At 42.5% G+C, this 22,464-nt stretch overlaps 3 protein-coding genes and 2 long non-coding RNA genes across 17 annotated transcripts in view; 4 read left to right on the top strand and 1 right to left on the bottom strand.

The window, feature by feature from the left end:
• Nucleotides 1-4,387, top strand: part of nav3 (neuron navigator 3) — a 308,358-nt gene extending 303,971 nt beyond the window's left edge. For all 13 annotated transcript variants that reach the window (XM_034578815.1, XM_034578814.1, XM_034578808.1 and 10 more), the window contains one exon: nt 1,124-4,387. In XM_034578815.1, coding sequence (XP_034434706.1) covers nt 1,124-1,243 — 120 coding nt within the window. In that variant the 3' untranslated portion in view covers nt 1,244-4,387. The remainder of the gene's footprint in view (nt 1-1,123) is intronic.
• Nucleotides 3,152-5,226, bottom strand: LOC117757573. The gene is made up of 2 exons (XR_004613152.1): nt 3,241-5,226; nt 3,152-3,190 (listed from the first exon to the last, which is right to left on the bottom strand). It is a non-coding gene; the product is annotated as an uncharacterized LOC117757573 (long non-coding RNA).
• Nucleotides 5,227-6,116: 890 nt separating this feature from the next.
• LOC117757572 lies at nt 6,117-7,928 on the top strand. Its single transcript, XR_004613151.1, has 2 exons — nt 6,117-6,337; nt 7,273-7,928. It is a non-coding gene; the product is annotated as an uncharacterized LOC117757572 (long non-coding RNA).
• A 1,370-nt stretch (nt 7,929-9,298) lies between these two features.
• On the top strand, nt 9,299-15,040 carry LOC117757567 (zinc finger protein 2 homolog). The gene is made up of 8 exons (XM_034578820.1): nt 9,299-9,547; nt 10,701-10,903; nt 11,009-11,101; nt 11,299-11,394; nt 11,495-11,605; nt 12,258-12,381; nt 12,887-14,389; nt 14,628-15,040. Exons 1-7 carry the CDS (start codon nt 9,508-9,510, stop codon nt 14,368-14,370), a joined length of 2,151 nt encoding a protein of 716 aa, XP_034434711.1. The 5' UTR covers nt 9,299-9,507; the 3' UTR covers nt 14,371-14,389; nt 14,628-15,040.
• A 1,532-nt stretch (nt 15,041-16,572) lies between these two features.
• On the top strand, nt 16,573-22,211 carry si:ch211-214j24.10 (uncharacterized protein LOC558894 homolog). Its single transcript, XM_034578827.1, has 4 exons — nt 16,573-16,745; nt 19,423-20,208; nt 20,316-20,348; nt 21,343-22,211. Exons 1-4 carry the CDS (start codon nt 16,730-16,732, stop codon nt 21,390-21,392), a joined length of 885 nt encoding a protein of 294 aa, XP_034434718.1. The 5' UTR covers nt 16,573-16,729; the 3' UTR covers nt 21,393-22,211.
• Nucleotides 22,212-22,464: the final 253 nt, after the last annotated feature.

Below are 22,464 nucleotides of genomic sequence, written 5' to 3'. Positions count from 1 at the left end.
GCTAGACATTAATCTGTGCCATTAAGGAGCACACAGTGGGGAGTTTATTTTGGGCATTTAATAAAAGAAAATCGATGATGAAAATAACAACTGGAATGTGAAGGAACCAGGCTCTATTTTACATTGCAGCAGTGCAGGAAATTGAAATGAGAAAATAAGGAAAAAGAAAAGAAAAGAAGGTGTGACAAAAAATAAAAAAACAAGCAGGTGAAGTTGCTTAGTACTATCGGCTCTGAGGTGAAACCTCATTACACACACACACACACACACACACACACACACACACACACACACACACACACACACACACACACACACACACACACACACACACAGACTTGCTAAATCAAGCCAGTTGTTTTTGGATGACTACCCTTTAATTCCTTTTGGGCTGCAATAACCCCCCAAATGGAAATTAATTCTCTCTCTCTCTCTCTCCACCCGTCTTCTCTCTCTGAATCTCCCTCAATAGTTGATCCTCTAGTGTGTGCGTGTGTGTGTGCGTGCGTGCGTGCGTGCGTGCGTGCGTGCGTGCGTGCGTGTGTGTGTGCGTGTGTGTCCACTTTGAGAGCAGGTGTGCCAAGTCTCGTTTTAGGAACTCTTGAAGCAATGCACCAGATGCAGCAGCACTGCTGCATTATTTAGACCATTAGCTCTGTTACAGGGATGAGAGGTTCTGCTGTGTTATTGTGGTGATTTACTGAGAGTTTTTTTACAGTGCTTTTATCACAAAAGCAAAATCCAAACACAGAGGTTGTGAGTTCTTATATTGTGTGTATTTATTAGATGTAATAAGTACAGTGGCATCTCAGATATACTTGGAAACCTGAATCTTAGTTTAGAAACGGGAAAAAATAGGTTGTAGTAGACGGTGGCGTTCTACTGGAGTTTACAGAACAACACCATATTGAAAAGTGATCCTAATATTTTGCCCTGTTTATGAATGTAAATGCTAATGAGTCTAGGGTATAGCTAGGAGGCAGTTAGCTTAGTTTGGTGTAAGTAACTCCAAGAAACACTTTACTATGTCTCTGCATGTATTTGAAGTTCTCATGCTTGATCTGTCTGTAGTTTTCCATCCTCAGTCTCTGTTATCAATCTGTTTGCTGTGTTGTGTTTGCAGATGAATATGCTGCTACGGCTGCAGGAGGCAGCTAACTACTCCAGCACACAGAGCTGCGACAGCGACAGCACCAGTCACCATGACGACCAGCTGGACTCCTCACTGGAGTCGGCACTATGAGAGCGAGAGCTGCGCTGGGACACACCGCACCCTTGGACCCCATGAACCTGGGAACATTTGAACCTCCAACACTGTCAGACACGACCCGAGTAGTGCACAGAGCTATGGCATATGAAAAGTTTTATCATCCAAAATGTTACATCCATCATTTTGCGGTAAACACCTATTTACTTTTTTTACATAAGAATGGTGCAATATTAAATCAAAGTATTATATGGAAAACAATCCTTCAGGTTGGATCGTTTCAGTTTTGCTGACATCAAACAGTGAAGTTAGCGAGTAATCTTTAATGGATGTATCACATTTGAAATATACAACTTTTCAAATATATGTAGACGGGGCTTTTCTCTGAAGTTGAATTCCAAAGAGTAAAAGGTTTGTGCTCAGCTGTGACGAGCCGCAGGTTACTCTCCATTACTTCAACTTTGGTCGTCAAAGTGTCAGAGAGAAGGGGAGAAGAGGTCGACATGACAAAACTGGATTTTTGTTTCTTTAAAACCCAGATATATCTTCAGATGTTTACAAGGGCGGGGACAGGTTCTGTTTCTCATGTCTTTCCTTGTTTAAAGAGGTGCTTCACACACACACACAAACACACACATACATATATACACTTACAAACAGGCAGCAGCGGGAGACTTTCCTTTAATCAGTCCAAGCCTTCATTTGACCAATAATCCAGCCTGCCAAAGTGTCCTTGAGCAAGGCATTGTACCTCTAACACCTCTGAGGTACCTGATGTCCAACAGGAGGGAGGCAGGGAGGAGGACAACACAGTTTTTTGGAGGGGTTATACAGTGCCCTCTGGTGGCTATCTTGGAGGCTCTGAGCTCTCACAAATTGAGTTAATCACAGCATCAGTTTGATATAGTCACAAACCAGCAGTTTGTTGTGGTTTGCTGAACTGGCTTCACACAAGTTTCTGATTTAGAATCAGGTTGGGCTAAAGAAAACTTTTTTGTCTCGTTGTTTACCACTATATCACCTTTTTGTGTCTTTGCTTTTTCTAAACATAAATTGTGCACAAGCAATTCTGTATCTCCATGATGGCAAAGCCTCTACACCCCGACTAGACAACACTAATATTATCATAACATACTGGCAAACTCATACACACACACACACACACAAACACACACCCATGCGTCCCTCCAGCTCAGTGGACAGTTGAGCCTCATGGTGCTGGTGTCCAGCCCTGAACCCCGTCAGTGTCAGGCACTGCCAAGCCGCTCGCCGCTCGCCGCTGCCCCGCATGCCAACAAGCACAACCAACACGCATTGTTTGTGTCATCCAGCCACATCGCTACTGTGAAGAAAAAATGGACAAGTGCCAATGTCTCTCTTTGATTTACTGCCAAATGCACACTCACATCACACACACACACACACACACACTAACACACACCCCATCACAATGCAGAGCCGACCGTGGTTGTAGACTTGGATTAAGTTGTTTCAGCTTTCCTCACATCTGCAGCATGTTGTCACAGCGCCTTCTTTTCAAACACACAACTGTATCACTTGATCATTCGCTAAGCTCCTCCCCCCAATCAATGATTGTCCAATCACGTCTGTCAAGCTTTGGATTTCTCCACCCTGTGGCAGAGACGCTCAGCATTGAAACGGTTTTAGGGTGGTGTCATTTTTGAGCTTTTCCAAAACCAGAAACACAAGAGAATAGGTGTGCTAGCGTGATCTGCACACATCGGCATGTCTCGCTAACTAGCTTAACCATGTGAATAATACGAACCCCTGTGCTAATAAGCTTTTCAATACTTAAATCAGTTTCTGCAAGTGGACTTTCCTGGAACGCATGACACAGCATGATATAATGTATGCAGCTGCCAGAGTGCACATTCAAGACCAATTTTACATGATGCCATGAAAAAGGGAGCCACACAGTGTTTTCAACCAAGTCATGAAAGTAGCGTTAACTTAGCTAATTAGCTACACCTTAATATTCCAAACTTACTAAGAATTCCAAGTGTTATCATTACCATTGTGAACTGCGGAGGTGGAGAGCTTGACAGACATAACAGTATCTAAAGGGGGTGGAGCTTAGCAGATGGTCCGAGCAAATAGCTGATTTCCTGCGACAACGAAACAGGTAGAGTTGGCTGCGACAGAGAAGTTCAGAAAGTAACAGGAAAACAGTAGACGGATTATTTTTCACTCCGACGTATATTAGTTAAATCGCTGTCACTTAAGTTCAGTCAACAAAATATCAGTTATAATTAAATGATTGACGCTGACAATGTTGTGCTTGGAACTATCTGGAACCCAATTGGGAGTCTTGTGCAGCAAATCTAGAAATCGGAGAAATCGAAATTATTAAAGCTCAAGAGCTGAATAAGGGAACAATGATACCGGTGCTTTCTCACTGCCTTAAATGTGCAAACGTTGGGGAGGCAACTCCTCCTCCCATTGGCTGTAGTGAGAAAAAGGTGACTGATGATGATCCGCTTTCTGCTCCGTCAAAGACGCTGCTTGTCATCTTTAGTTTGTGGTCACTCCCTCTTCCTCCAAACCGCCCTTTCTTGTTTCTGACAGCTGAAGTATAAAAGAGTTGATGCTGTATTTGAACTTAAAACTGACCAATATTGTAAAAACATTTAAAAGAGGGGGAATGGGGTGTTTTTTAGTTGTTGTTTTGCGCCCAGTTGAGCTGGGCTCACTTGAACAGACAGGAGCACAACCAAATTGTTTTGGGGTTTTCTAGCCTGATGAGCATGTTTTGAAGCTTTTTAAAGGGGATGCATTGAGAAGAGAGACCTTTACCTTTATGTATGCGTGTATCGGACGGAAGCCATTTTGAATTTCGATTGTCCTCTCTGTTTAAACGAGTGGGTTGGTTTTGCACACTTTGAGGTCGGGGGTGGGTTGTAAATACTTAAGTCTTGCACAGTGAATCAAAGATGCATTCTGCCCTGTTGATGTTACAATATGCTTAACCCGCTGAGTAAATTATTGTACTTAAAAAAAGAAAAAAAAAAGAGAGAAATGCAAAAACTCAACACGCTGTCAGAAACAGGTGTGTGTCTTGTGGTGATTGGATGTTTTGCCGATGCAGGCGGCATACGGTGTACAGTAAGAAACTGTTTGTGAACTCACTGACATCACAGACTGAGAACAAAAAAAAAAGAGGCACTTTTCCCCTCATCCTGCCAAAAATATTCTCTGGCTCCTCTCTGTCTTTACGAATGCCTGTTGTTTCTTGGAAGCACTTCCTCCGTGGACGTTTTAACCCAAGCTTGCCGCCCCGTTGGGCTCGTGGGCTGTGCGAGGCACCGAAGCTGACCTAACACCGTACTGTATAACGCTTACCGACAACCAACAGGTGCTACTAGTCAGTCAAAGCCCATCAGAGACCAACAAGTCCCATTGTCACGACCTCAGGACAATCCTAACCTATACAATCCTACCTGTGTTCAGCTTCACGTGTCTCCGCAGCCGAGCCTCGGGTGGCTCGCACGTGTATCTGGCCAACTTCACCGACCTCGTGTCCTCAAAGGTGTGCGGTTGCATGCGAATGGAGCAGTTGCCATGGTAGCAGGTTGCTCCTTAACTTGACTTACACCCATGTAGTAAACCTGAGCTTGGCTATCCCACATTTAACCCTCTGGGCTACTCTACACTTCAGATGTAGGCCAGTAGATCCCGAGCTTTCAGAGCTTGGTCACCGGTAACAGTGTAAACTACAGTGCTGATGATCGACTGGTCATTTTTCTCCACTTACACTCTGCAGTTACATCTCAGTTGAAAACCATAGCATTTACTCTGGTTTGAGAGAAAGTTTTCTTCTTTTTTGGGTGAAACATTTGTCCGTAAATGTTTTATATTTTGTACATTTGTATGTAACATATCATGTAAATAGACAGAGACAGTGATTTAACTCATCTGGAGGATTTTGTAGTCTTTGTAAAGCCCTAATAAATGGTATTTGGTGTCACACGAGCAAACGACATGCTGAGCTCTTGTCTTTTGTGTCCTTTGAGAAGCACTTGTTGTGGGTAGGTGTACTAAAGTAGAAGTACATAACAATTTGAGCATAAAAGTATATGAGTATAAAAGTATCCCTTGAAAAAATGAATGGGAGTGAATAACATCACATATTTTTTGTTGTCTTTGAAAACAGGGATAAGGTGTGTTGGCATGTTAATATAGTTTCAACACAGTGTATTATGTATTATAATTTCAGATCTTAAAAACATTATAGAACATCTAACAAATGGAATCCTTGTATTTTAAGGACAGGACTCTATGTGCTGGGGACACAATATGAATTCAATGTGTCCATGAAGAAAGTTTGAAAGCACTGACTCTGGAGGTTGATCTGATACAATGAAACTAATGTTATTTTCAGTTTCAGAAAAATGTTTAAAATGTAGCTGCAATCTCCAGTTTTCATCACGTTAATGAAAACACTGATTAGTATCAAAGTGATGTATGATAAAGATTGCACTTGTCATGTCTTGTGTTGACACACCGGGAGCCACAGACTGCTGGGTCCAGTGGGTAACAAGCTGGTGATGAACAGTTTCCTCTTGCCCACAATAATCACATATTCCTGTAGCATGTTTTCCTATGTTTTGCAAAGAACTGTTTAGTATATATATTAATATAATTACTTCCCGTGGCAAATAACAGACAAACTGTACATATTGCACAATCCCTCTCCTGGTGCTTATAGTATTTTTTTTTTTTTTATGTTTTATATTAATACTTGCACAAATAAACCACAGCAAATTCCTTGTATGTGTAAACCTGCTTGACAATAAAACCCAATTCTGATTCTGATAAGACACCCTGATCCACAGTCCATACCAGCTGGTGGCGGTAATACACCAAATCGTTGTTTGCCAACCGCCAGTGAAACCCAGAAGAAGAAGAAGCAGAAGCAGAAGAAGAAGACCAAAGTGAACATGGGGCTGAACGGGCTGAAGTCAACTCCTGAGTCCGAGGAGGACGTGAGGATGTTTAGACCAGGAGTTCATGCGTCTTTACCCAAACACTCGTACTGGTTTGACTTCTGGGTGTTCGTGCTCTTCGACATCGCCTTCTTCCTCGTCATGTATTTCATTGTCCCGTAACCAGGTGAGTAAGCCTCGTTAGCCTCCAGCTGTTAGCAGAGGGCGGCTACGGAAGTGTCCACAACTCCCGAGCTGATAACGCAGTTAAAAGTGACGAATGAAGCTGGCGCCGCTTGAGTTGGTTGTTTTTGAGGCGTCATTTATAAACTTGTATTTCAGGTAAACTTTCCAAGACCTGGAAGTATTTGATCTATTAAGCACACACCCTAAACACTAACTTAGCCTGTGTTAATATGCGCTGAACACCTGAGGTCCCCACTGAGCTACTGTTTGCGGTGTGCTCTCAACTGTCGTTTTCTTTATTTGTTCCCAAAGTGACAAACAAACTAAATAAATATATTAAAATTGTGTTTATTTAGTGAGAATTGAAATGGGAAGCTTAGATTCTCTTGTGCGACACGGTTGTGTGAGGTTGAGTTGTGACTGTTCATTCATTCATACATGAACTTTAACAACATCCAAAGAGGAGTTTACACAAAATGTTCTTTAGAATTTATAATCCTTCATAATAAATGAATATTTTCTGAGTGTTCCCATCAGAGTGGTGCAACCAGTGATTGTTTTACCAAGCAAGTCGTGACATGAATCCAGCAAATGTCAAATATACATTTAGTTTCATTTGAACTCGGTTCAGTTTTAGCACATCTTAAGATACTTTACGTAGTAAGGTCGAGACCCTACATAGAGAACGCCATCAGTTCCCACGATAAGCAAACACAGCAGGAACATCATTTATTAGTAGTTATGATAAAATTAACCCTGATTACGAATAATCTCTAAAGACATCCCGAGACACCCTGCGTTCACACATTAACCAGACTGTTGCGTTTCTCTCAGAACTGAATATCACCTGTACCTTTTGTATCCCTCACAGAATGTTTGCCCCTTGTTTTTTTGGCGTGTGTATAAGATTTGATTATGTGATTGTTTTTGTTAAAGGTTTGTCTTCTGGACTGTGGAGCCTGAAGACACGGAGTGCTGGTCCCGCCCTGTCCTGAGAAACGCTAACCGAGCTTTGACTGACTTTTCCTGCTGCGTTATGTGACACAACGCATCGAGGTTCCACGCCTCGCACCATGTGCCTGAAGGTTTTATACACGCAGCCTCCTGCTTTCATTTCAGAGATTTGAACCATACAACTCCCTCCTCCTGTGACCTGTTGCCAGCTGCTGTTACTTCATGGGTGGATTTATTTTGTTGCCACGTGAAAAATAAACAATTTAATTATTTATATTATTGAAAAGTGGACTTGGAAAATTAACATGTAATATCACTAAAATTCTATTTTATGTATTATCACTAATATAGAATTATCCTAGTGGAGTGAAGCTGTGCAATGTTTTTGATGAAGTTGACACTGAAAACCGAATGAATGGGGACACAAAGTGATTGTATCATATTTTACGTGTTTTAGATGAATGTCTCCAAATAATCTGATCAACACCCGAGTCATGGAAAGAAAAGAACAATCTCAAATCTTTGATGAGATCAAGATGATCCAGTGTGGGGTCACTTAGGAGAAATTCCAATATCGGTGAACTGAAATGTTGACAGTTTGCACAGTGAACATACTGCAAATAAAGTGTTTATACCAACCACCTAGTGGCGCTCATTTGGTTTTAGTTTGGTGTTACAGTTCAAGTACCTATTATCATATAACACCTGACAACAGTGCAGGTTTATGCTCATGCTGTGATGAGTTACTTCTGCTGTTAAATGTGTTATGTCCTACAGTGGTTATTGGTCTTTATCATATTAGAAACGGTGTCACAGTGAGTATAGCTGAGTGCGAGCGTTGCTAAATCTGAACGATACATCAAGAAAGTCCTGATCTCAAGTCTCTCTCTCAGTTGAAAAAGCGATTTAACATATAGGCTGACATTTTTATATTTTTCATTTTCTTTAATGTGTTTTGATTGAATGAAGTTTTATTGCATTGCTAAGTGTGATCTGGCTTTACTATCATTTGCTAACTTTGCATTTATATCTTATTTTGTGAAACACCAGGGTTTTTGAAAGGCCCTATAGATATAACATTTATTGCTATTAATACTATTATTAAAGTGAGTTTATAAATTGGTAGTTAATCCCTTAAAATGCAACAAGAAAGCAACAGCCATTAATACACTGTTTACTGTGTTGCTGCCATTAGCTGCATACATTCATTGTAGTTGCTTTATGTAACATGAATTTAAATATAAAACAGCCTGCTTTTCTTTTCTTACTTTTACAAACCGTTTCTGAACATTTGGGATTTGTGTATATTGCTAATACATAGTGTTGCTATAATCCAGTGTTGCTGAGGGGTTGGCATGAGGGCCTGACGTCCTCTAGTGGGACCTGTGCTCACAGCCCAGCACCGTGCCCCTCGGTTGGCTCAATCCAATCGAGCCCCTATGGGAAGTTATGTATCGTGTATCTGACGCCACCAAGTACCACCACAGACTGTCCAGCAGCTCACTGATGCCCTGATCCAGGTTCGAGAGGAGATCCTCCAGGACACCAACAGCCGACTCATCTGGAGCCTGCCAGATGTTGTCGGGAGACACCGCTGAGTCACATGATGAGTTACTGTGATGAAACCATGAACAAGAGTGAGGTGAAATATCTGTGTCACCTCAAGGATTTCATTTGTAATTATGTTTAATATGAGCAAGTTATATGGCAAGTGCCGTAATGAATGAATCACCAAATTTCCCTTTAATTGTTTCCAAAATTCTACGTTGAAATCTTTTGACACTTGGCATACAGACAGTTGGGGTCACCCTGAAGGTGAGTGAGGTGAAATATCTGTGTCACCTTCCAAGTATTTCTTTTAAATAATACTTAGAACAAACAAGTTGAGTGCCATAGTGAAAAAGTAGCCAACTTTGCTGTAAATATTCATAACATATATATATATATATATATGTATATATATATATATAATACACTATTTCATTATACTTGTTAACACCTTGTGTGGAAATCAATCCTCCATAATAAGTGACATCAAACTTTCAATGTTTGTCTTCAGCTTCTTTTCAGCTCCAAGCACCTGTGTACCGTAAGATCCGAATAGACGCGCATCAAATTTCAAAGTGTGGCTGGAGTCCCCCTGCATTCACACACAATGAACCACATGACCTCAGTGTAGTTCCTCAGTGACTGTACAAGCGACGTTATATTGTGTGAATGATGGAGAAGACCGGCTGCTCCTCTCTGGAAAACACAGGTCCGTCTCTCTGGACTCCTTCACTGGGTGTTCAGCAGCTAACTAGCTCTCTAGCTTAGCTAGTCGTTAGCACGTAGCTCCAGCTAACAGCAGAGCTGGTAGCTAACACCCCAAATTACAGAGCGAGGCATGGGAACGAGTTAGCATTTAGTTTATCTAATCATAGTAAATGATTACATATCATTTCTGATTCTTACAAGTGAGAAACCAGACTTGTTAAAGCTGCATCGTCCAGTGTTTGGCTAAGATGCTAACTAGGCTAAACGAGGAGCCGAGCAGAGTTCTGCTTGTTTTGGTTGTTAGCTCATGATGCTTGGTGCTTATCAGTTCATCTCATGCTGTGTGAAGTGTATCTCTATGTTTATCACATTATCTCCATTGACTCCAAAAGAGTAGAAAACCCGAGGAAAGAGCTGCTGTATCTTCCAGCAGCTCTACCTGCCTTTTTACGTTGTGTTTGTGAGGTTATTAAAGGTTCTCCATCAATCTGACATGAAAACATGTGCTACAGAAAGTTAACACACTGAATGATCAAGCTTCAGTTTAACATCTAACAGTCTAAAGTAATAGGAAATGTTATTTTGTATATACATTTAATGTCAAATCATATTTTTCATGCTGGTCTGGTCACATGATAAACATGTGCAACCAAAATCTCAGACCGTAACTGAGGGAGATATGGACTAATGGAGTTTGAACTTGTAGGGAGGACTGTACATTCTGATTGGTCATATCACTCTTAATATAGGTCATAGGGAATTGTTCTCATCCCCAGTATAAAAAATAACTATTAAAAGTGTTAATATTGAATTGCAAGCAAAATGTTTTCAAATTGGTCAGATTTTCACCAAAGTAAGTTTATAAAGTCAACACCTCCATAATGTTTGCTCTTTGGTTTTTAAGTCGTATTATATCACATAACAAATACAACATGTTGGAATCGTTTTTTATAAGATTCATAAAATACATTCAGAACATTTTGGTGCCATAAGTTTCTCATGTGACCAAATAAGTACGAAAAACCCAAAGGCAAAATCAAAGTGGGATGATTTGAAATTGATGAACCCTATTGACGGATCTGCACACATCTGAGTTCACATTAAGGAGACACACACATCGTGACCCCGTCCTCCTCATGCCTGTGTCCCTACAGATGTCTTCCTGCCACTGTCCTCACTGAGGCTGCTGATCCCTCCTCTGCGGCTGCTCTCCGCTGCGATGTGGCAGGTGGCTCAGCGGAGGGACCACCTCGATTACGAAAAGCTGGATGAGTTTGTGTCCCTGGTGACGGCCACGGTTCCAGACCTGCTCAGTCCAAAGCAACGAGGCAAACTGCTGCTCCGACTGCGATCCAGAGTGAGTCAGTGGGTTCCAGCTGAGATCAAGTGACAAGACATCCTCCTACAGTAGTGTCACACTTCATGGAAACAGTTGACTGAATGTCTCGCTGTGTCTCTTCAGATTATTCTTGAGCTGTGTAGAAATGAGGAAACAGCCGACATGTCGCGTATACAGCCACACCTAGAACGAATCCGCCCACCAGGACACACGGGGGTAAGTCTGAGCAGTGTTCTTTTGCAATGGCCTTATTACCATTCCCAAAAGAACAGGTGACAGCGTGTTGGTGCTGTATGTGCATGTCACGTGTCAGAGAGTGATGGCCTGTCCTGTCCCCTGGAAACATCCTGATGCATCATGATGTGTTTATATTGTTTCGAGACGGTCCCCGAATCAATGACAGTATATTTCAGAGTGGAGATGCAGAGGTGGATGCAGAGGAGGCCATTTTTGTGGAGCTCATCCAAACACTCCTCAAAGACCCAGCAGAGAGGAAACACTTTTACCAGGCAAGACCACTTCACGTAAAACATCAGATTTTATTGTTATCATTTTACCTCACCCTCCACTGTTGGATTTCTGAGTAACTGTCACTTCTGTCCTTCTCAGGAGGTTTTTCCAGCAGAATATGGTCTCAGCTACGACACAGACATGCAGCTGCTTGTGTGGGAGTTTCTTTCCAAACTGGAGAAACTTCTGCCAGTACCAGACCTCGGCCAGGTGGGAAGAGACATACAATCAGTAGGGCTGGGCAATAAATCAATAAATGTCTCCATATATTTTCCTTGAATAGCAATAAAACAAAGGTCCAATATATAAAATAATATAATGCTTAAATATTGTGTAAGCTAAGTGAGGTAAAAAATCTGAGGTCGATCAGTCGTGTGTTATACCTCACACATGATTGATTTGCCTCAGATTTGTAAAAATGTTTGTCATTCTCTGCTCATAAAGAACCATTTAAATCCACAACTTTCACTCGGGAGCACAAATCAGTCTTTAAACAATAACCCGACATTTATCTTGTTAATTATCGATATCGACTGATGTGTAACATTTTAGCTTGTTATACTTTTTGGCCAGCTCTAACATGCACACACTCATATATATCTATATAGATATATCTATATAGATATATATATAAATACTTTTAATGACATCAGTGTTATCAGATTCTTTTAAAACTCATCTACATAAAAAATCTAGTATTGATCAGGCTAAAAGATAAACAGTATATGTAATTATTATTTTCATTAATAGTTGTAAGAGACATGTATATGAAGGGAAGCTTTTAAAAAAAAGATTCTTAAAGCTTTATTTACTCACAATTTATTGTATGATGATACTAAATCATTCCTTTGTTTGTAAACAGACAGCTTCATGGCTGACCTCTGCCCCCTCAGTACTGAGGGACTGCCTGCAGGCGCTCTCCAACCCTGATGACCTGAGGTCTCTCCTGCAACACCATAAAAGCCTTGAACACCTCGGTGCAGAAGGTAAAAGAACCAGATGTTTCGGCCCCACTTATCGTGTTTTTTTGTTTTTGTTTTGTTGTCCTCAGCCAAAGCATAACTAAAGACCAGAGGTGGTACACGTACTCTTTACTCAAGTACAGGTACAGATACTTGTGTTAAAACGACTCAATGACAAGTATCAGTTCCATTTCAACCTTTTTTTCAAGTGAAAGTATAAAAGTACAGGCTCTGAAATGTACTCGCAGTATAAAACTATAATGTTCCCCTCTGAAGGCCATTCCTACCTGTTGTATCTGTGCAAAGCAAACTGAGACTCATGTCGCATTAATATAGTTCGAAGACTATTTAATTTAACCACTCTTACTTCAAATATAATAAATAATATACTAAAAACAAGGTTAAAGCAAGAAAAGATTTATGAGCATGGGAAACTGTCTGGGAGGAAATGTGTTCAATGTAAGTATTCTTAATTTGAATAGGGCCGACGTGAACAGCTAATTCCTCTATATCTTCTGTTATTCTATAGGAACCACTGTGGAGATGTCCACCCAGGTCTTTGCCTGCTCCGAGTGTCCATTCTTCCACATGCAGGAGTCCTACCTGCTGCAGCACATCGAGCACAGTCACCCAGAGCAATACGGCAAGTTCCAGAAGGCTGCGGCGACAGCTGAGGCCCCCGAGAAGAAGGTCCAGTGCCCTGAGTTCCCAAAGCCTTTCCCCATCCACGACAGGCCAGACCCACACACGTGCCAGGAGTGTGGCAAAACGTTCACCCGCGCCTCAGACGTGACCCGTCACCAGCGGACGCACACTGGCGAGCGTCCGTACGCCTGCGAGGAATGTAAGAAGGGCTTCAAGAACTCTTGGGATCTGACCAGACATCAACGCATTCACACTGGAGAACGGCCCTTCCTCTGCTCCCAGTGTGGCAAACGGTTCACGCAGATGGGTTTGCTCAAACTGCACTTTGAACGCACAGCCTGCGGCCAGACATGCAACCCTCCCTTAGACTTAACAACAGAGGTCGTGGTTGCAGAGGAGACATCAGAGAAAGGCAGTGGTCAGTACAAATGCCAGAAATGTGGCGAGAGCTTCGGCAGCATCCTGGAGCGGCTGAAGCACAGGCAGGGACACGTGGTCCGGCGTCAGTACAAATGCTCCCAGTGTGAGAAGATCTACAGCCGGGCGTCGGATCTAAAGAGACACCAGATGAAGCACACAGGTGAGCGGCCATTTTCCTGTGAGTGCGGCAAAAGCTTCACCCACGTGTGGCTCCTGAATAAGCACCAGCAGATCCACATCAAGGAACGTCCTTACCCGTGTGCAAAGTGTGGGAAGAGCTTCACGCAGGTTCAGATTCTTAACAGGCACCTGCTGACCCATAATGGCCAGCAGCCTTTCCAGTGCTCGTACTGTGAGAAGAGCTTCACCCAGCTGGCCAGCCTCACACGCCACGAGAGAATCCACACAGGTGAGAGGCCGTACGTCTGCTCCACCTGTGAGAAGACGTTCCTCACACAGGGAGAGCTGGGCCGACATCAGCGCAGCCACAGCAACTTCAGGCCATTCAGCTGCTCCCAGTGCCCCAAGAGCTTTAAAACCAAGCGTGCTCAGAGCGAACACCTCAATACACACACAGGGGAGCGTCCGTTTGCGTGCTCACGCTGTGGGAAGAGATTTGCCAAGTCGACCTCCCTCATCCGGCATAACCTGACTCACACAGGAGAGCGACCGCACCAGTGCTCTCAGTGTGGAAAGACCTTCCTCACCTCTGGGGAGCTGCTCCTCCACAAACGGATCCACACAGGAGAAAGGCCGTATCCCTGCTCCTACTGTGAGAGGAGGTTCAGGTGCTCGTCCGACCTCAACATGCACATCCGGACACACACCGGGGAGAAGCCGCACAGCTGTCTGTTCTGTATGAAGTGTTTCTCTACATCGACGAGGCTGAAGAGACACATGCGCACACACATGGAGAAGGGCATAACAGTGGAAACATTTCATGTTTGAGCTGTCAGGAGCCCATAGTGTATTTATTTTAACATTATGATTATTATAATAAAAAAATTCAAACAATTGTAAAAAAAAAATCATTTTATATTGATATTTATGGTTGTGTTGATGCTGTTTTATGAAAATCATCTTTGCAAAGTGTTATGTCTGGTTTTATGAAGATAGGAATGATTACCTTCTGGCTTCTTGCTTATAAATATAAACCGTTACACAGGAAGACAGATAGTGACATTAATTTAGCAGTTTACAATGAGAGCATTTAACCTCCACAGAATAAGGATGAGGATAAGAGGATTTTTAAAAATAAAACCAATCTAATGTCTGCAGAAATTTGTAATAACATCCAATAAAGTGCCGTAGTATATTGTGACCTTTTAGAATCAACCTGTTTTTTTAGCTCCAATGATTTACAGGGAAAAGACAAAAAATGCATGTAAAATGTTATGTATGCTGTCCTGTCATAGGACCACTCATATTTAAGTTTTCAACCAAGTGGGAGATTCCCGAAACCTGAGAAACTCATAACACAATTATTTTTAAGCCAGCGAGGCCAATGTAGGGCTGTGAAAACAATCCTTGAACTTTTACTTTATTAAAGTAATACTGCATTGGAACTCTGTCAATGCTTATAATGTTAGAAGCAAAAACAGTAGGGTGAGGCTATGGTGAGGAGGAGGAGGGAGCGTGGGAAGAGTGATGAAGTCAAGCAAAGACAAACGGGAGCAGCAAAGAGTCAAAATTGTCCAAACAAAATAAGGATTAATGAAGTGAAGAGATAAGAGACGCTGAGGCAGCAAAACCACTTATCTTCACAATGCCCACAAGGATGAGTGGAGTCAGCTCATCTGATGGACTGCACTGGTTTAGCTTCCACTCTGTCGGATTTTGTTTGTCTAGATGTTAATTACATTTTCAGTTTTGTAAATAACCTTGTTTTTTTTTGTCACAGCTCATGTGGGGTCTCCCCTCCTTTGTTCACACACACACACACACACACACACACACACACACAGAGTTCTTAAACATTGTCCCACATTGTGTTTTCTATCTTTTGACTGATTTTATAATCTGGACAGTCTCCCCCTCTAGTCTTGGATACTTCCTCTGGTACCAGGGTTGCAGATCTCTGAGGATGGACGAGCTGGAGGAACCTGTGGTATGGGTGAGGTCTGTGGGGGGGGGGAGCAGCATTTTGTCTCCTGTTCAGTGTGTATTGCCAGTTGTAAATGGAACTGAACATTTGTTTTTCCAGTTTCAGGGATTGTGGCAGAACCACTTCTGTACGTGAGTGTGTGACAACTCTCTCAGGAGCTTGATGGGTGGAGGGAACATTGGGAAAGTTTCATTCAGGCCATGTTTTGTTTTCAAGTGATTCTAATAATGTTTCAGGCACTACAGTTGGACTCCACCAGATATCATTGAGCTGCTGATTCCTTACAGGTCGGCCTTTCAGGAGAGCAAAGAGTCCTGGCCGTACTCGGCTCACAGTTCAAGACTTGTGGAGACAAAGCTTCTGCCGTCCTGGCTCCTGGATTATTGACCGGTCTTCCTCTTTGAAGGTTAGATCAGAAAGTGTCCAAAATCTCTTCAAAAAACCTATTTATTCAGGCATTTAAATGATGCTTCTACTGTGATTTGTTCCTATTTCTTGGCTGTTTTTGTTGCATTTAATTAAGCATCTGCTCTATCTTCTTTTGTGTCTGTTAATGACTTTGTAACCTTGGTATCCACTTTTTTGTGCACATCCAAAGATGGCTGATTCAGACGTTGTCAGAAATGTCGATGCATAATGCGTGACACCGTCAAGGGAACCAGACCACAGGTTGAAAACCCTTTTATTGGTTTATTGGTTATTTTTGATGGTAATGTAGAGACAGCTGATTTCAAGTTCCACACACAAGTAATCTCAAGATTATTTGTATACATTTGCTATTATTATTACTATTATTGGTAGTGGTTGTGTATTTGCTCTACAGTGTAGTGAAATCTGTATGAGATCAGATATCAACGTCTCCATTACCATTTTCCATAGTAACTGAACGTGTTTCACATAAACTCTAACACAGTATAAGCCTGTGTTTACAATATTAGGATGAAAAATGAAACTGATCATCTGCACTGATCGCTGTAACCGCGTGCTCATCACATGGTTTATCTTTACAGTGCGAGTTAAATATTGAACTTCCCTCCACGTTTCCCGCCGGACAGCTTATCTGCGGGGACTTCCTGTCCCACCCACATTCTCGTGTCGCTTCCGGGTGGCCACACAAGACCAGCAGCGAGTTGTCGTTATCTCAGCGCTGTCAACAAAAGTTACTGAACGGCCCAGCTCCCGCCACACATTCAGCGAAAAGACATGCATATCAAAACAGGTGAGTTTGTGCAACTTTCACGACGCGTTCGACGGGAATCCGCCACTTTCGCGGGCGGTAAATCCGCTGCCTCGCCGCGGTGCTAGCTGCCCCTGCTAGCGGCGTCGATAGCTGCCGTCTCGCAGCTTTGAATGGGGGGTTACGAAACTTTGACTCGGGCTAACATGCTAACTAGCATCGAATGGCTTCATGTGGTCAAAATGGAAGCGTCTCTTCGTCGACAGCCGCCGTCGTCGAGACGTCGTAGGATAATGCGAATCCCGTTTTAGCGACAGCTGAGCGGAACCAGTGAGTTTAACTCGACGCACAATGACGCTGCTAATTAAAGTTTGCTAACACCGGTGTTGGCTGCCAGCAGCGCAGACTCCAGGCGAAGCAGAAGCTAACGTAGCTAAGTTGTTTTTCTGACCAGATGCTGTGTAAACGGGGCAGTCCAACTCGTTTCTACACATTTCTGCCGCTGGGTTAAAACAGGCTTTTTATTCTTGTCAACTCCGCAACCAAACTATGTGAACTAGTCGTCCCCTGCGCGGTTAACTAGCTGATCGTCCCCTGCGCGGTTAACTAGCTGGTCGTCCCCTGCGCGGTTAACTAGCTGGTCGTCCCCTTAGCGGTTAACTAGCTGATCATCCTCTTTCATGACTAACTATCATGTGTTGCTGCATGACACATGCAACTATAGTTACATGTATTCTCACTTACAAGGTTCGTTCCAGTTATATGTTCCAGTTTGTTCCAGTTTGTTCCAGAGAGATAGAGACATTTACTACATTCACAACCATTATTTTTTATTAGAGCAACATTAATATTGGATTTCTAACCTATATTTATAGTATTTTCCTGATATTTAAGTGTGATTTGTGGATATGGTCTGAATGAATACATATTGATTGATATTATTATTCAGAATGAGAATCAGCTGTACCGGCCAAGTATGTGTTCACATACAAGGAATTCCTCTCTGGTTTTACTCTGCTCTCCGTTTACTTGCATGGAAATAGACGTGTAGTCAGAGACGAGGACAACAAAACCTGAACAAACAAGTTAATAGAATGGTAACAAGAAATACCACAATTATAGTGTATATATATATTTAACATGTGTACATGTCCACCAAATGTATATGTATGTCTGTGACTCGAAGTATCTTCTGCTTCTTGTTCAGTAAAAATAAATCCTGACTCATTGGGCAACATGTTCCGATATATTGTCAGGATCTAATTTTAAATCTATTAGAACTATCTATTAATCGATCGATCTGCTGTTGTGTAAAATGTCAGACAATGGAAAGGAGAGAGAATTAAGTGTGGGGCTTGTGAAAGCTTTAGGTCCAGTGTTTATGTGGCGTCACTTGTTTCACCTACAATGACAAAGTGTGAAAAGTAAAGAAATCCTCACATTTAAGAAGTTAATGTCAAAGAAGCTCTGAAATTAATTTCAATCTGTTGCAAAGTTCTGAGCTTTTGTGTGCGAGATGATCAAGTGACCTTTTGAAGCATTGCAGCAGTCAACGCACGAGTTTCAACGAAAAAAAAAAAAACAATTACTTAGCATGACACTTATTTAAATTTTAAGATGTTTTTACTCCAGTTGTTTATCCTCTTAATTATGAGTCTTCGTGTGGTTCTGCACAACTTGGCAAACATCAACACGTGTAACCACCTTTCTGTCTGAACTCGACTGTAACAGTGAAGTCACACGGTGTCATTCCCATCTGCTGTGTGAATGAAGCAGTCGGTGCAAAGATCCTTTATGGACTCAAGCCAAGTGAAGTATCATTTAGTGTGAGGCACCTGTTGGTCTACACACAGTGTCCTGCTCACTGTTGTTGTGGCAACAAACCAGAGCATGACACTGATTTGTGATGTTTGCAGTTAAATGGGGTTTGTTAAAGCTCAGCCTAAATGTTAAAGGGATAGAATTTAAATTCACTCCTAATCCACTCACCACTATGCCGATGGAGGGGTGTTTGAGTCCTCAAAACACTTTCAGTTTCAGGAGTTCAGGAGTTTCAGGGGTAAACAGCGTTGCAGCCAAAGTGGCTTCTTCTTCAGACGTAATAAAACAGTGTTTGTGTGGTGTCATCCAAGTGTCCGCAAGCCCAGACATTCATATTCGACTCAAAAAAAGGTAATTTACAGTTTTTAGCCAAAATGTTCCCCCGGAATTGGCAATGCTAGCTGATGGTGTCCCCGAGGGTAAGATAACGCTCCTCGGAGGATTTTATCGGGGGACATTTAGGCTTAAAACTTGGTGTAACTGGTGTCTTTTGAGTTGAATTTAAATGTTGGGGCTTGCGGACACTTGGATGACACCACACGAGCAGTATGGAGGCATGTTATTTTTTTCCTGTTGTTATTATTACGTCTAAAGAAAAGGTCACGATTGACTTCGCTTGTATTGGATTCTGCTTTAACAAAGTTTACCCCTGAGACTCCGGAAGTGTTTTGTGGACTCAAAACACTACACCCACCCTCCATCGGCATAGTGGTGAGTAGATAATGAGTGAATTCTCATTTTTCGGTGAACTATCCCTTTAATGTCTGATTTGTTCTCTGTGGCACAGTTATCACAGAAAACTAGAACATGTTACCGGTATGTGTGTGTGTATATATTGTTATATTTCACGTGTGACAACAGCAGATATCTGACCAACATGTTAACTCTTATGTTTCAGGTACATGGGAAGTCAACAACACTGTGTGTGAGTCCGATACCCTGTGTGACCCAGCCGTCCTTGTTTCAGCCACTAACTCTGAACCACATATTCGAAACCGCCGTCTGTCCCCCGGCTCAGGAAACTGTGGAGGTGGTGGGGGTGGTTGCATCTCTGGAGGTGACCAGCAGCCCCGGCAGCTTTCACCTGAGGGCGATCTGATTGCACCCGGTCACACGCACGCCTTCACCTTCCGCAGGGAAAAGGAGCGGAAGGGTCAGCAGCACAAAGGCCGCAGCCTCCGCAGGGAAAGTCAGAAGGGAGTGAGAGTGGGCGAAAGGCCTCAAAAGGTTAACCAAAAGGAGAGGTGGGTGGAGGACAGTCTGTCACTGCTCAAACCCCCACCTGCCTTCCCCGTGCAGGACAGCCCTGCAAAGCTGCAGCCTGCTGTCAGCTACGCTTCCAAGGTGAAAGCGGGAGCAGTAAGCGGCGCGCTGGAGGAGGATCGCCCCCTCATCGGTGTTCTACTACAGAACCAGTGGGGTCTCAGTTTCATCAGCGAAGCGAGGCCCGTCACAGAGGGCTCCAGCCCTCGCCCTGCTGCCAACGCCCTCCCACCTCAGCCCACAGACGCTAAACAGTCAGAAGACCTACAGTTCGACACAGCCATCATAGTCCAGGCCCCTGAAGACACACCAGGTCCAGTCACTACCTCCCTCACCCCCAACACACGCCCAGAGGAGAGCAACGGGAAGCTGCTGCTAAGCTGTCGCCATCTAGTGGAGGCTTTGAACTATCACAATAGAGGTCAGCATTAAGAGGAGCTTTGAAAACACAGCAGATGTTTTTTTTATTTGAAAATTGTCCTTAATGCACATTACTCTGCTAATGATGATTCTTTTTTTTCTCCTCAGAATGGAATTCTATGTGTAACAGACAGAAAAAAGGTACGTTGACTTAAGATTTCTTCCACAAACACAGGAGAGCACCTAGGACACATTGGTGTTTAGGAATGTTGTGAAATTGACTCGAGCTCCTTAGAAGTACCAAAATATATCATGGCAGTATTTCATAGCCAGGTCTGTTTTTAATACACACTTAATGTATTATGTAGATCTGTGTTTTTTTATTTCATTTATTATTTTTACATGGGAAGGTCCCAGGTCCAATTCCAGAATAAGATACTCACCCCACAAAGAAAATGTATTGGAGAATTCCCAACTAATGAGTTTTAGGGGAAAAAGTCGATTAACCACGGGGGACCTTTTTTGTCAATGTGAGAGAGAGGACATTTGTTGGCGGTGGGACATTTTAGAGAATTCTTTAATTGTCGTCTGCCTTCCTTGTCCACTCGGTTGGTGCTTTTCCTCACTAGCTTTGCGGCTGCTAGTGTTAGCTGTTGTAGCTTTACATGGTTATGCATAGTGCTGGTGTTGTACTCTAAGGTAGCCTTATAGCAGCTCATGGTTTTATCTGCTCTGCTATAATATTTCCACACTGAATTTTTTTCTGAATCTGGTATCACGGCCATGTTACTTTGCGGCTCTTGCTGCTTTAGTGGCCAGACTGCAGTGTTTAAGTCAGGCATGACAACTATGAGCTGTCAATTGCTTGTCATAACAGCGCCCCCTGCTGCAGATGTTACTGGCTTTTGGCACAGTGTCTACTTGTGGTTTTGATAGTCGTGTAGTCTGTTAAACCCTAATACTTGTAAATGAAAACCCTGCATTTGTTTGGACAGTTAATGCAGTTTGATTGAATTTGTAACCGTGTAATAGTAAATGATTTCGTCTCAATGAGGCAAACCAGTGTTTTTTTTATCAAGTGTTATCAGCTCATTGTGAGGAACTGGTGGAGCAGCTCATCCTCATTGATTTCTCAAAAATTCCTTGTGTATTTCTGCCATTTAACATGTTGCCCCTTGTGACTTTGTTTTTCCAGATCCTAACAGGATTGTCTGGTACAAGGAAACCCAGGAGCACCCAGCCTAGCAGTGTGAGGAACCCAAAGCAAATCCCAACACAACACACGCCTACATGCACATTCAAAACATGTAAAGATGGACAACTTTTTGAGTCCTGTTCACACACACTGCACTCAGGTTGATGTCTTCACGCAAAGCCACACTGAGACACTTTGGACTAACTCCTCTGAGATCTTGCAGCAATGGACTTTTTTAACGCCTTACAGAGAGCCTGCCTTAATTAATCACATGTTTTCATCGCCTCATTACCATTTTTAGCTTGTATGTGTAGAGCTGGTCTATTTTTTTTTTTCTTCCGTTTTTAAAAAAAAAAAACAATCTGAGGAAGTATAACTTAATTTTTCCTCCCAGTCTGAAAGCTGCAGTTTTATCAAACTATCTTCTTTCCTCTGTAAAAGCGAGTGGTCAATCAAGCACTTTGTTAAAAAAACCTGTTGTGACCAATCCCTGTGTGCGAGAAGCCCTCACCAGAGTGATTTACACCCCCCCTCAATTATGAACAGAATGTCTTGTATCTGCTTGAGTTTTATGGTTCATGTATGCAGACGACTTCCGTGTCTTCAGTTTACAGAAGGGTGTAGTCAATGGCACAGTAAGAGTTCACCCTTTACCCCTGTCAGATCTTAATGCTGTGTTCCTTTCTTTGTTTTTATTTGGTTCCCTAATTGGGTGAATGTTACTCATGAATCCATAAGAGATCTCACCATGTCCAGTATGTTGATTTTTGAAAAGAAAATTTATTGAATAAAAAAATTTACACTGGAGAAGGGGAAAATGTAAGTGAACGGTATTGCTCAATAAAAATGAATAAACGTGATATTTTCCATCTTAGTCCGTTTTATTACCCACACACAACACAGCCTCTGTAACAGAGACAAGATGCTTCAAGCCTGGACAGGTCAGAAGGAAAACTGCTGTAGTCCATCTCAGGAAAGCTCCACCACCTCCCGGGACCAGGAGGGTACAAAACTTTTCTCCACTGCAGTATTTGCACCAGCCACCAAAGAGTTAAGTCTCCTTTAGCAATCTTAAAGGGATAGTTCACCCAGAAATGAAAATTCACTCATCTACTCACGCCT

This window comes from Hippoglossus hippoglossus, chromosome 23, assembly GCF_009819705.1.
Source record: "Hippoglossus hippoglossus isolate fHipHip1 chromosome 23, fHipHip1.pri, whole genome shotgun sequence".
Lineage (NCBI taxonomy): Eukaryota > Metazoa > Chordata > Actinopteri > Pleuronectiformes > Pleuronectidae > Hippoglossus > Hippoglossus hippoglossus.
This window is presented reverse-complemented; position numbering and strand designations above follow the sequence as displayed.

Excerpts from the sequence above, each read along its gene's own strand:
- LOC117757567 (XM_034578820.1), top strand. The coding sequence starts at position 9,508 with ATGATGGAGAAGACCGGCTGCTCCTCTCTGGAAAACACAG. Across the intron at positions 9,548-10,700 it reads CTCCTCTCTGGAAAACACAG|ATGTCTTCCTGCCACTGTCC; the intron begins GTCCGTCTCTCT and ends GTGTCCCTACAG. Across the intron at positions 11,102-11,298 it reads GCCCACCAGGACACACGGGG|AGTGGAGATGCAGAGGTGGA; the intron begins GTAAGTCTGAGC and ends AGTATATTTCAG.
- si:ch211-214j24.10 (XM_034578827.1), top strand. Across the intron at positions 20,209-20,315 it reads TTTGAACTATCACAATAGAG|AATGGAATTCTATGTGTAAC; the intron begins GTCAGCATTAAG and ends TTTTCTCCTCAG. Across the intron at positions 20,349-21,342 it reads GTGTAACAGACAGAAAAAAG|ATCCTAACAGGATTGTCTGG; the intron begins GTACGTTGACTT and ends TTGTTTTTCCAG.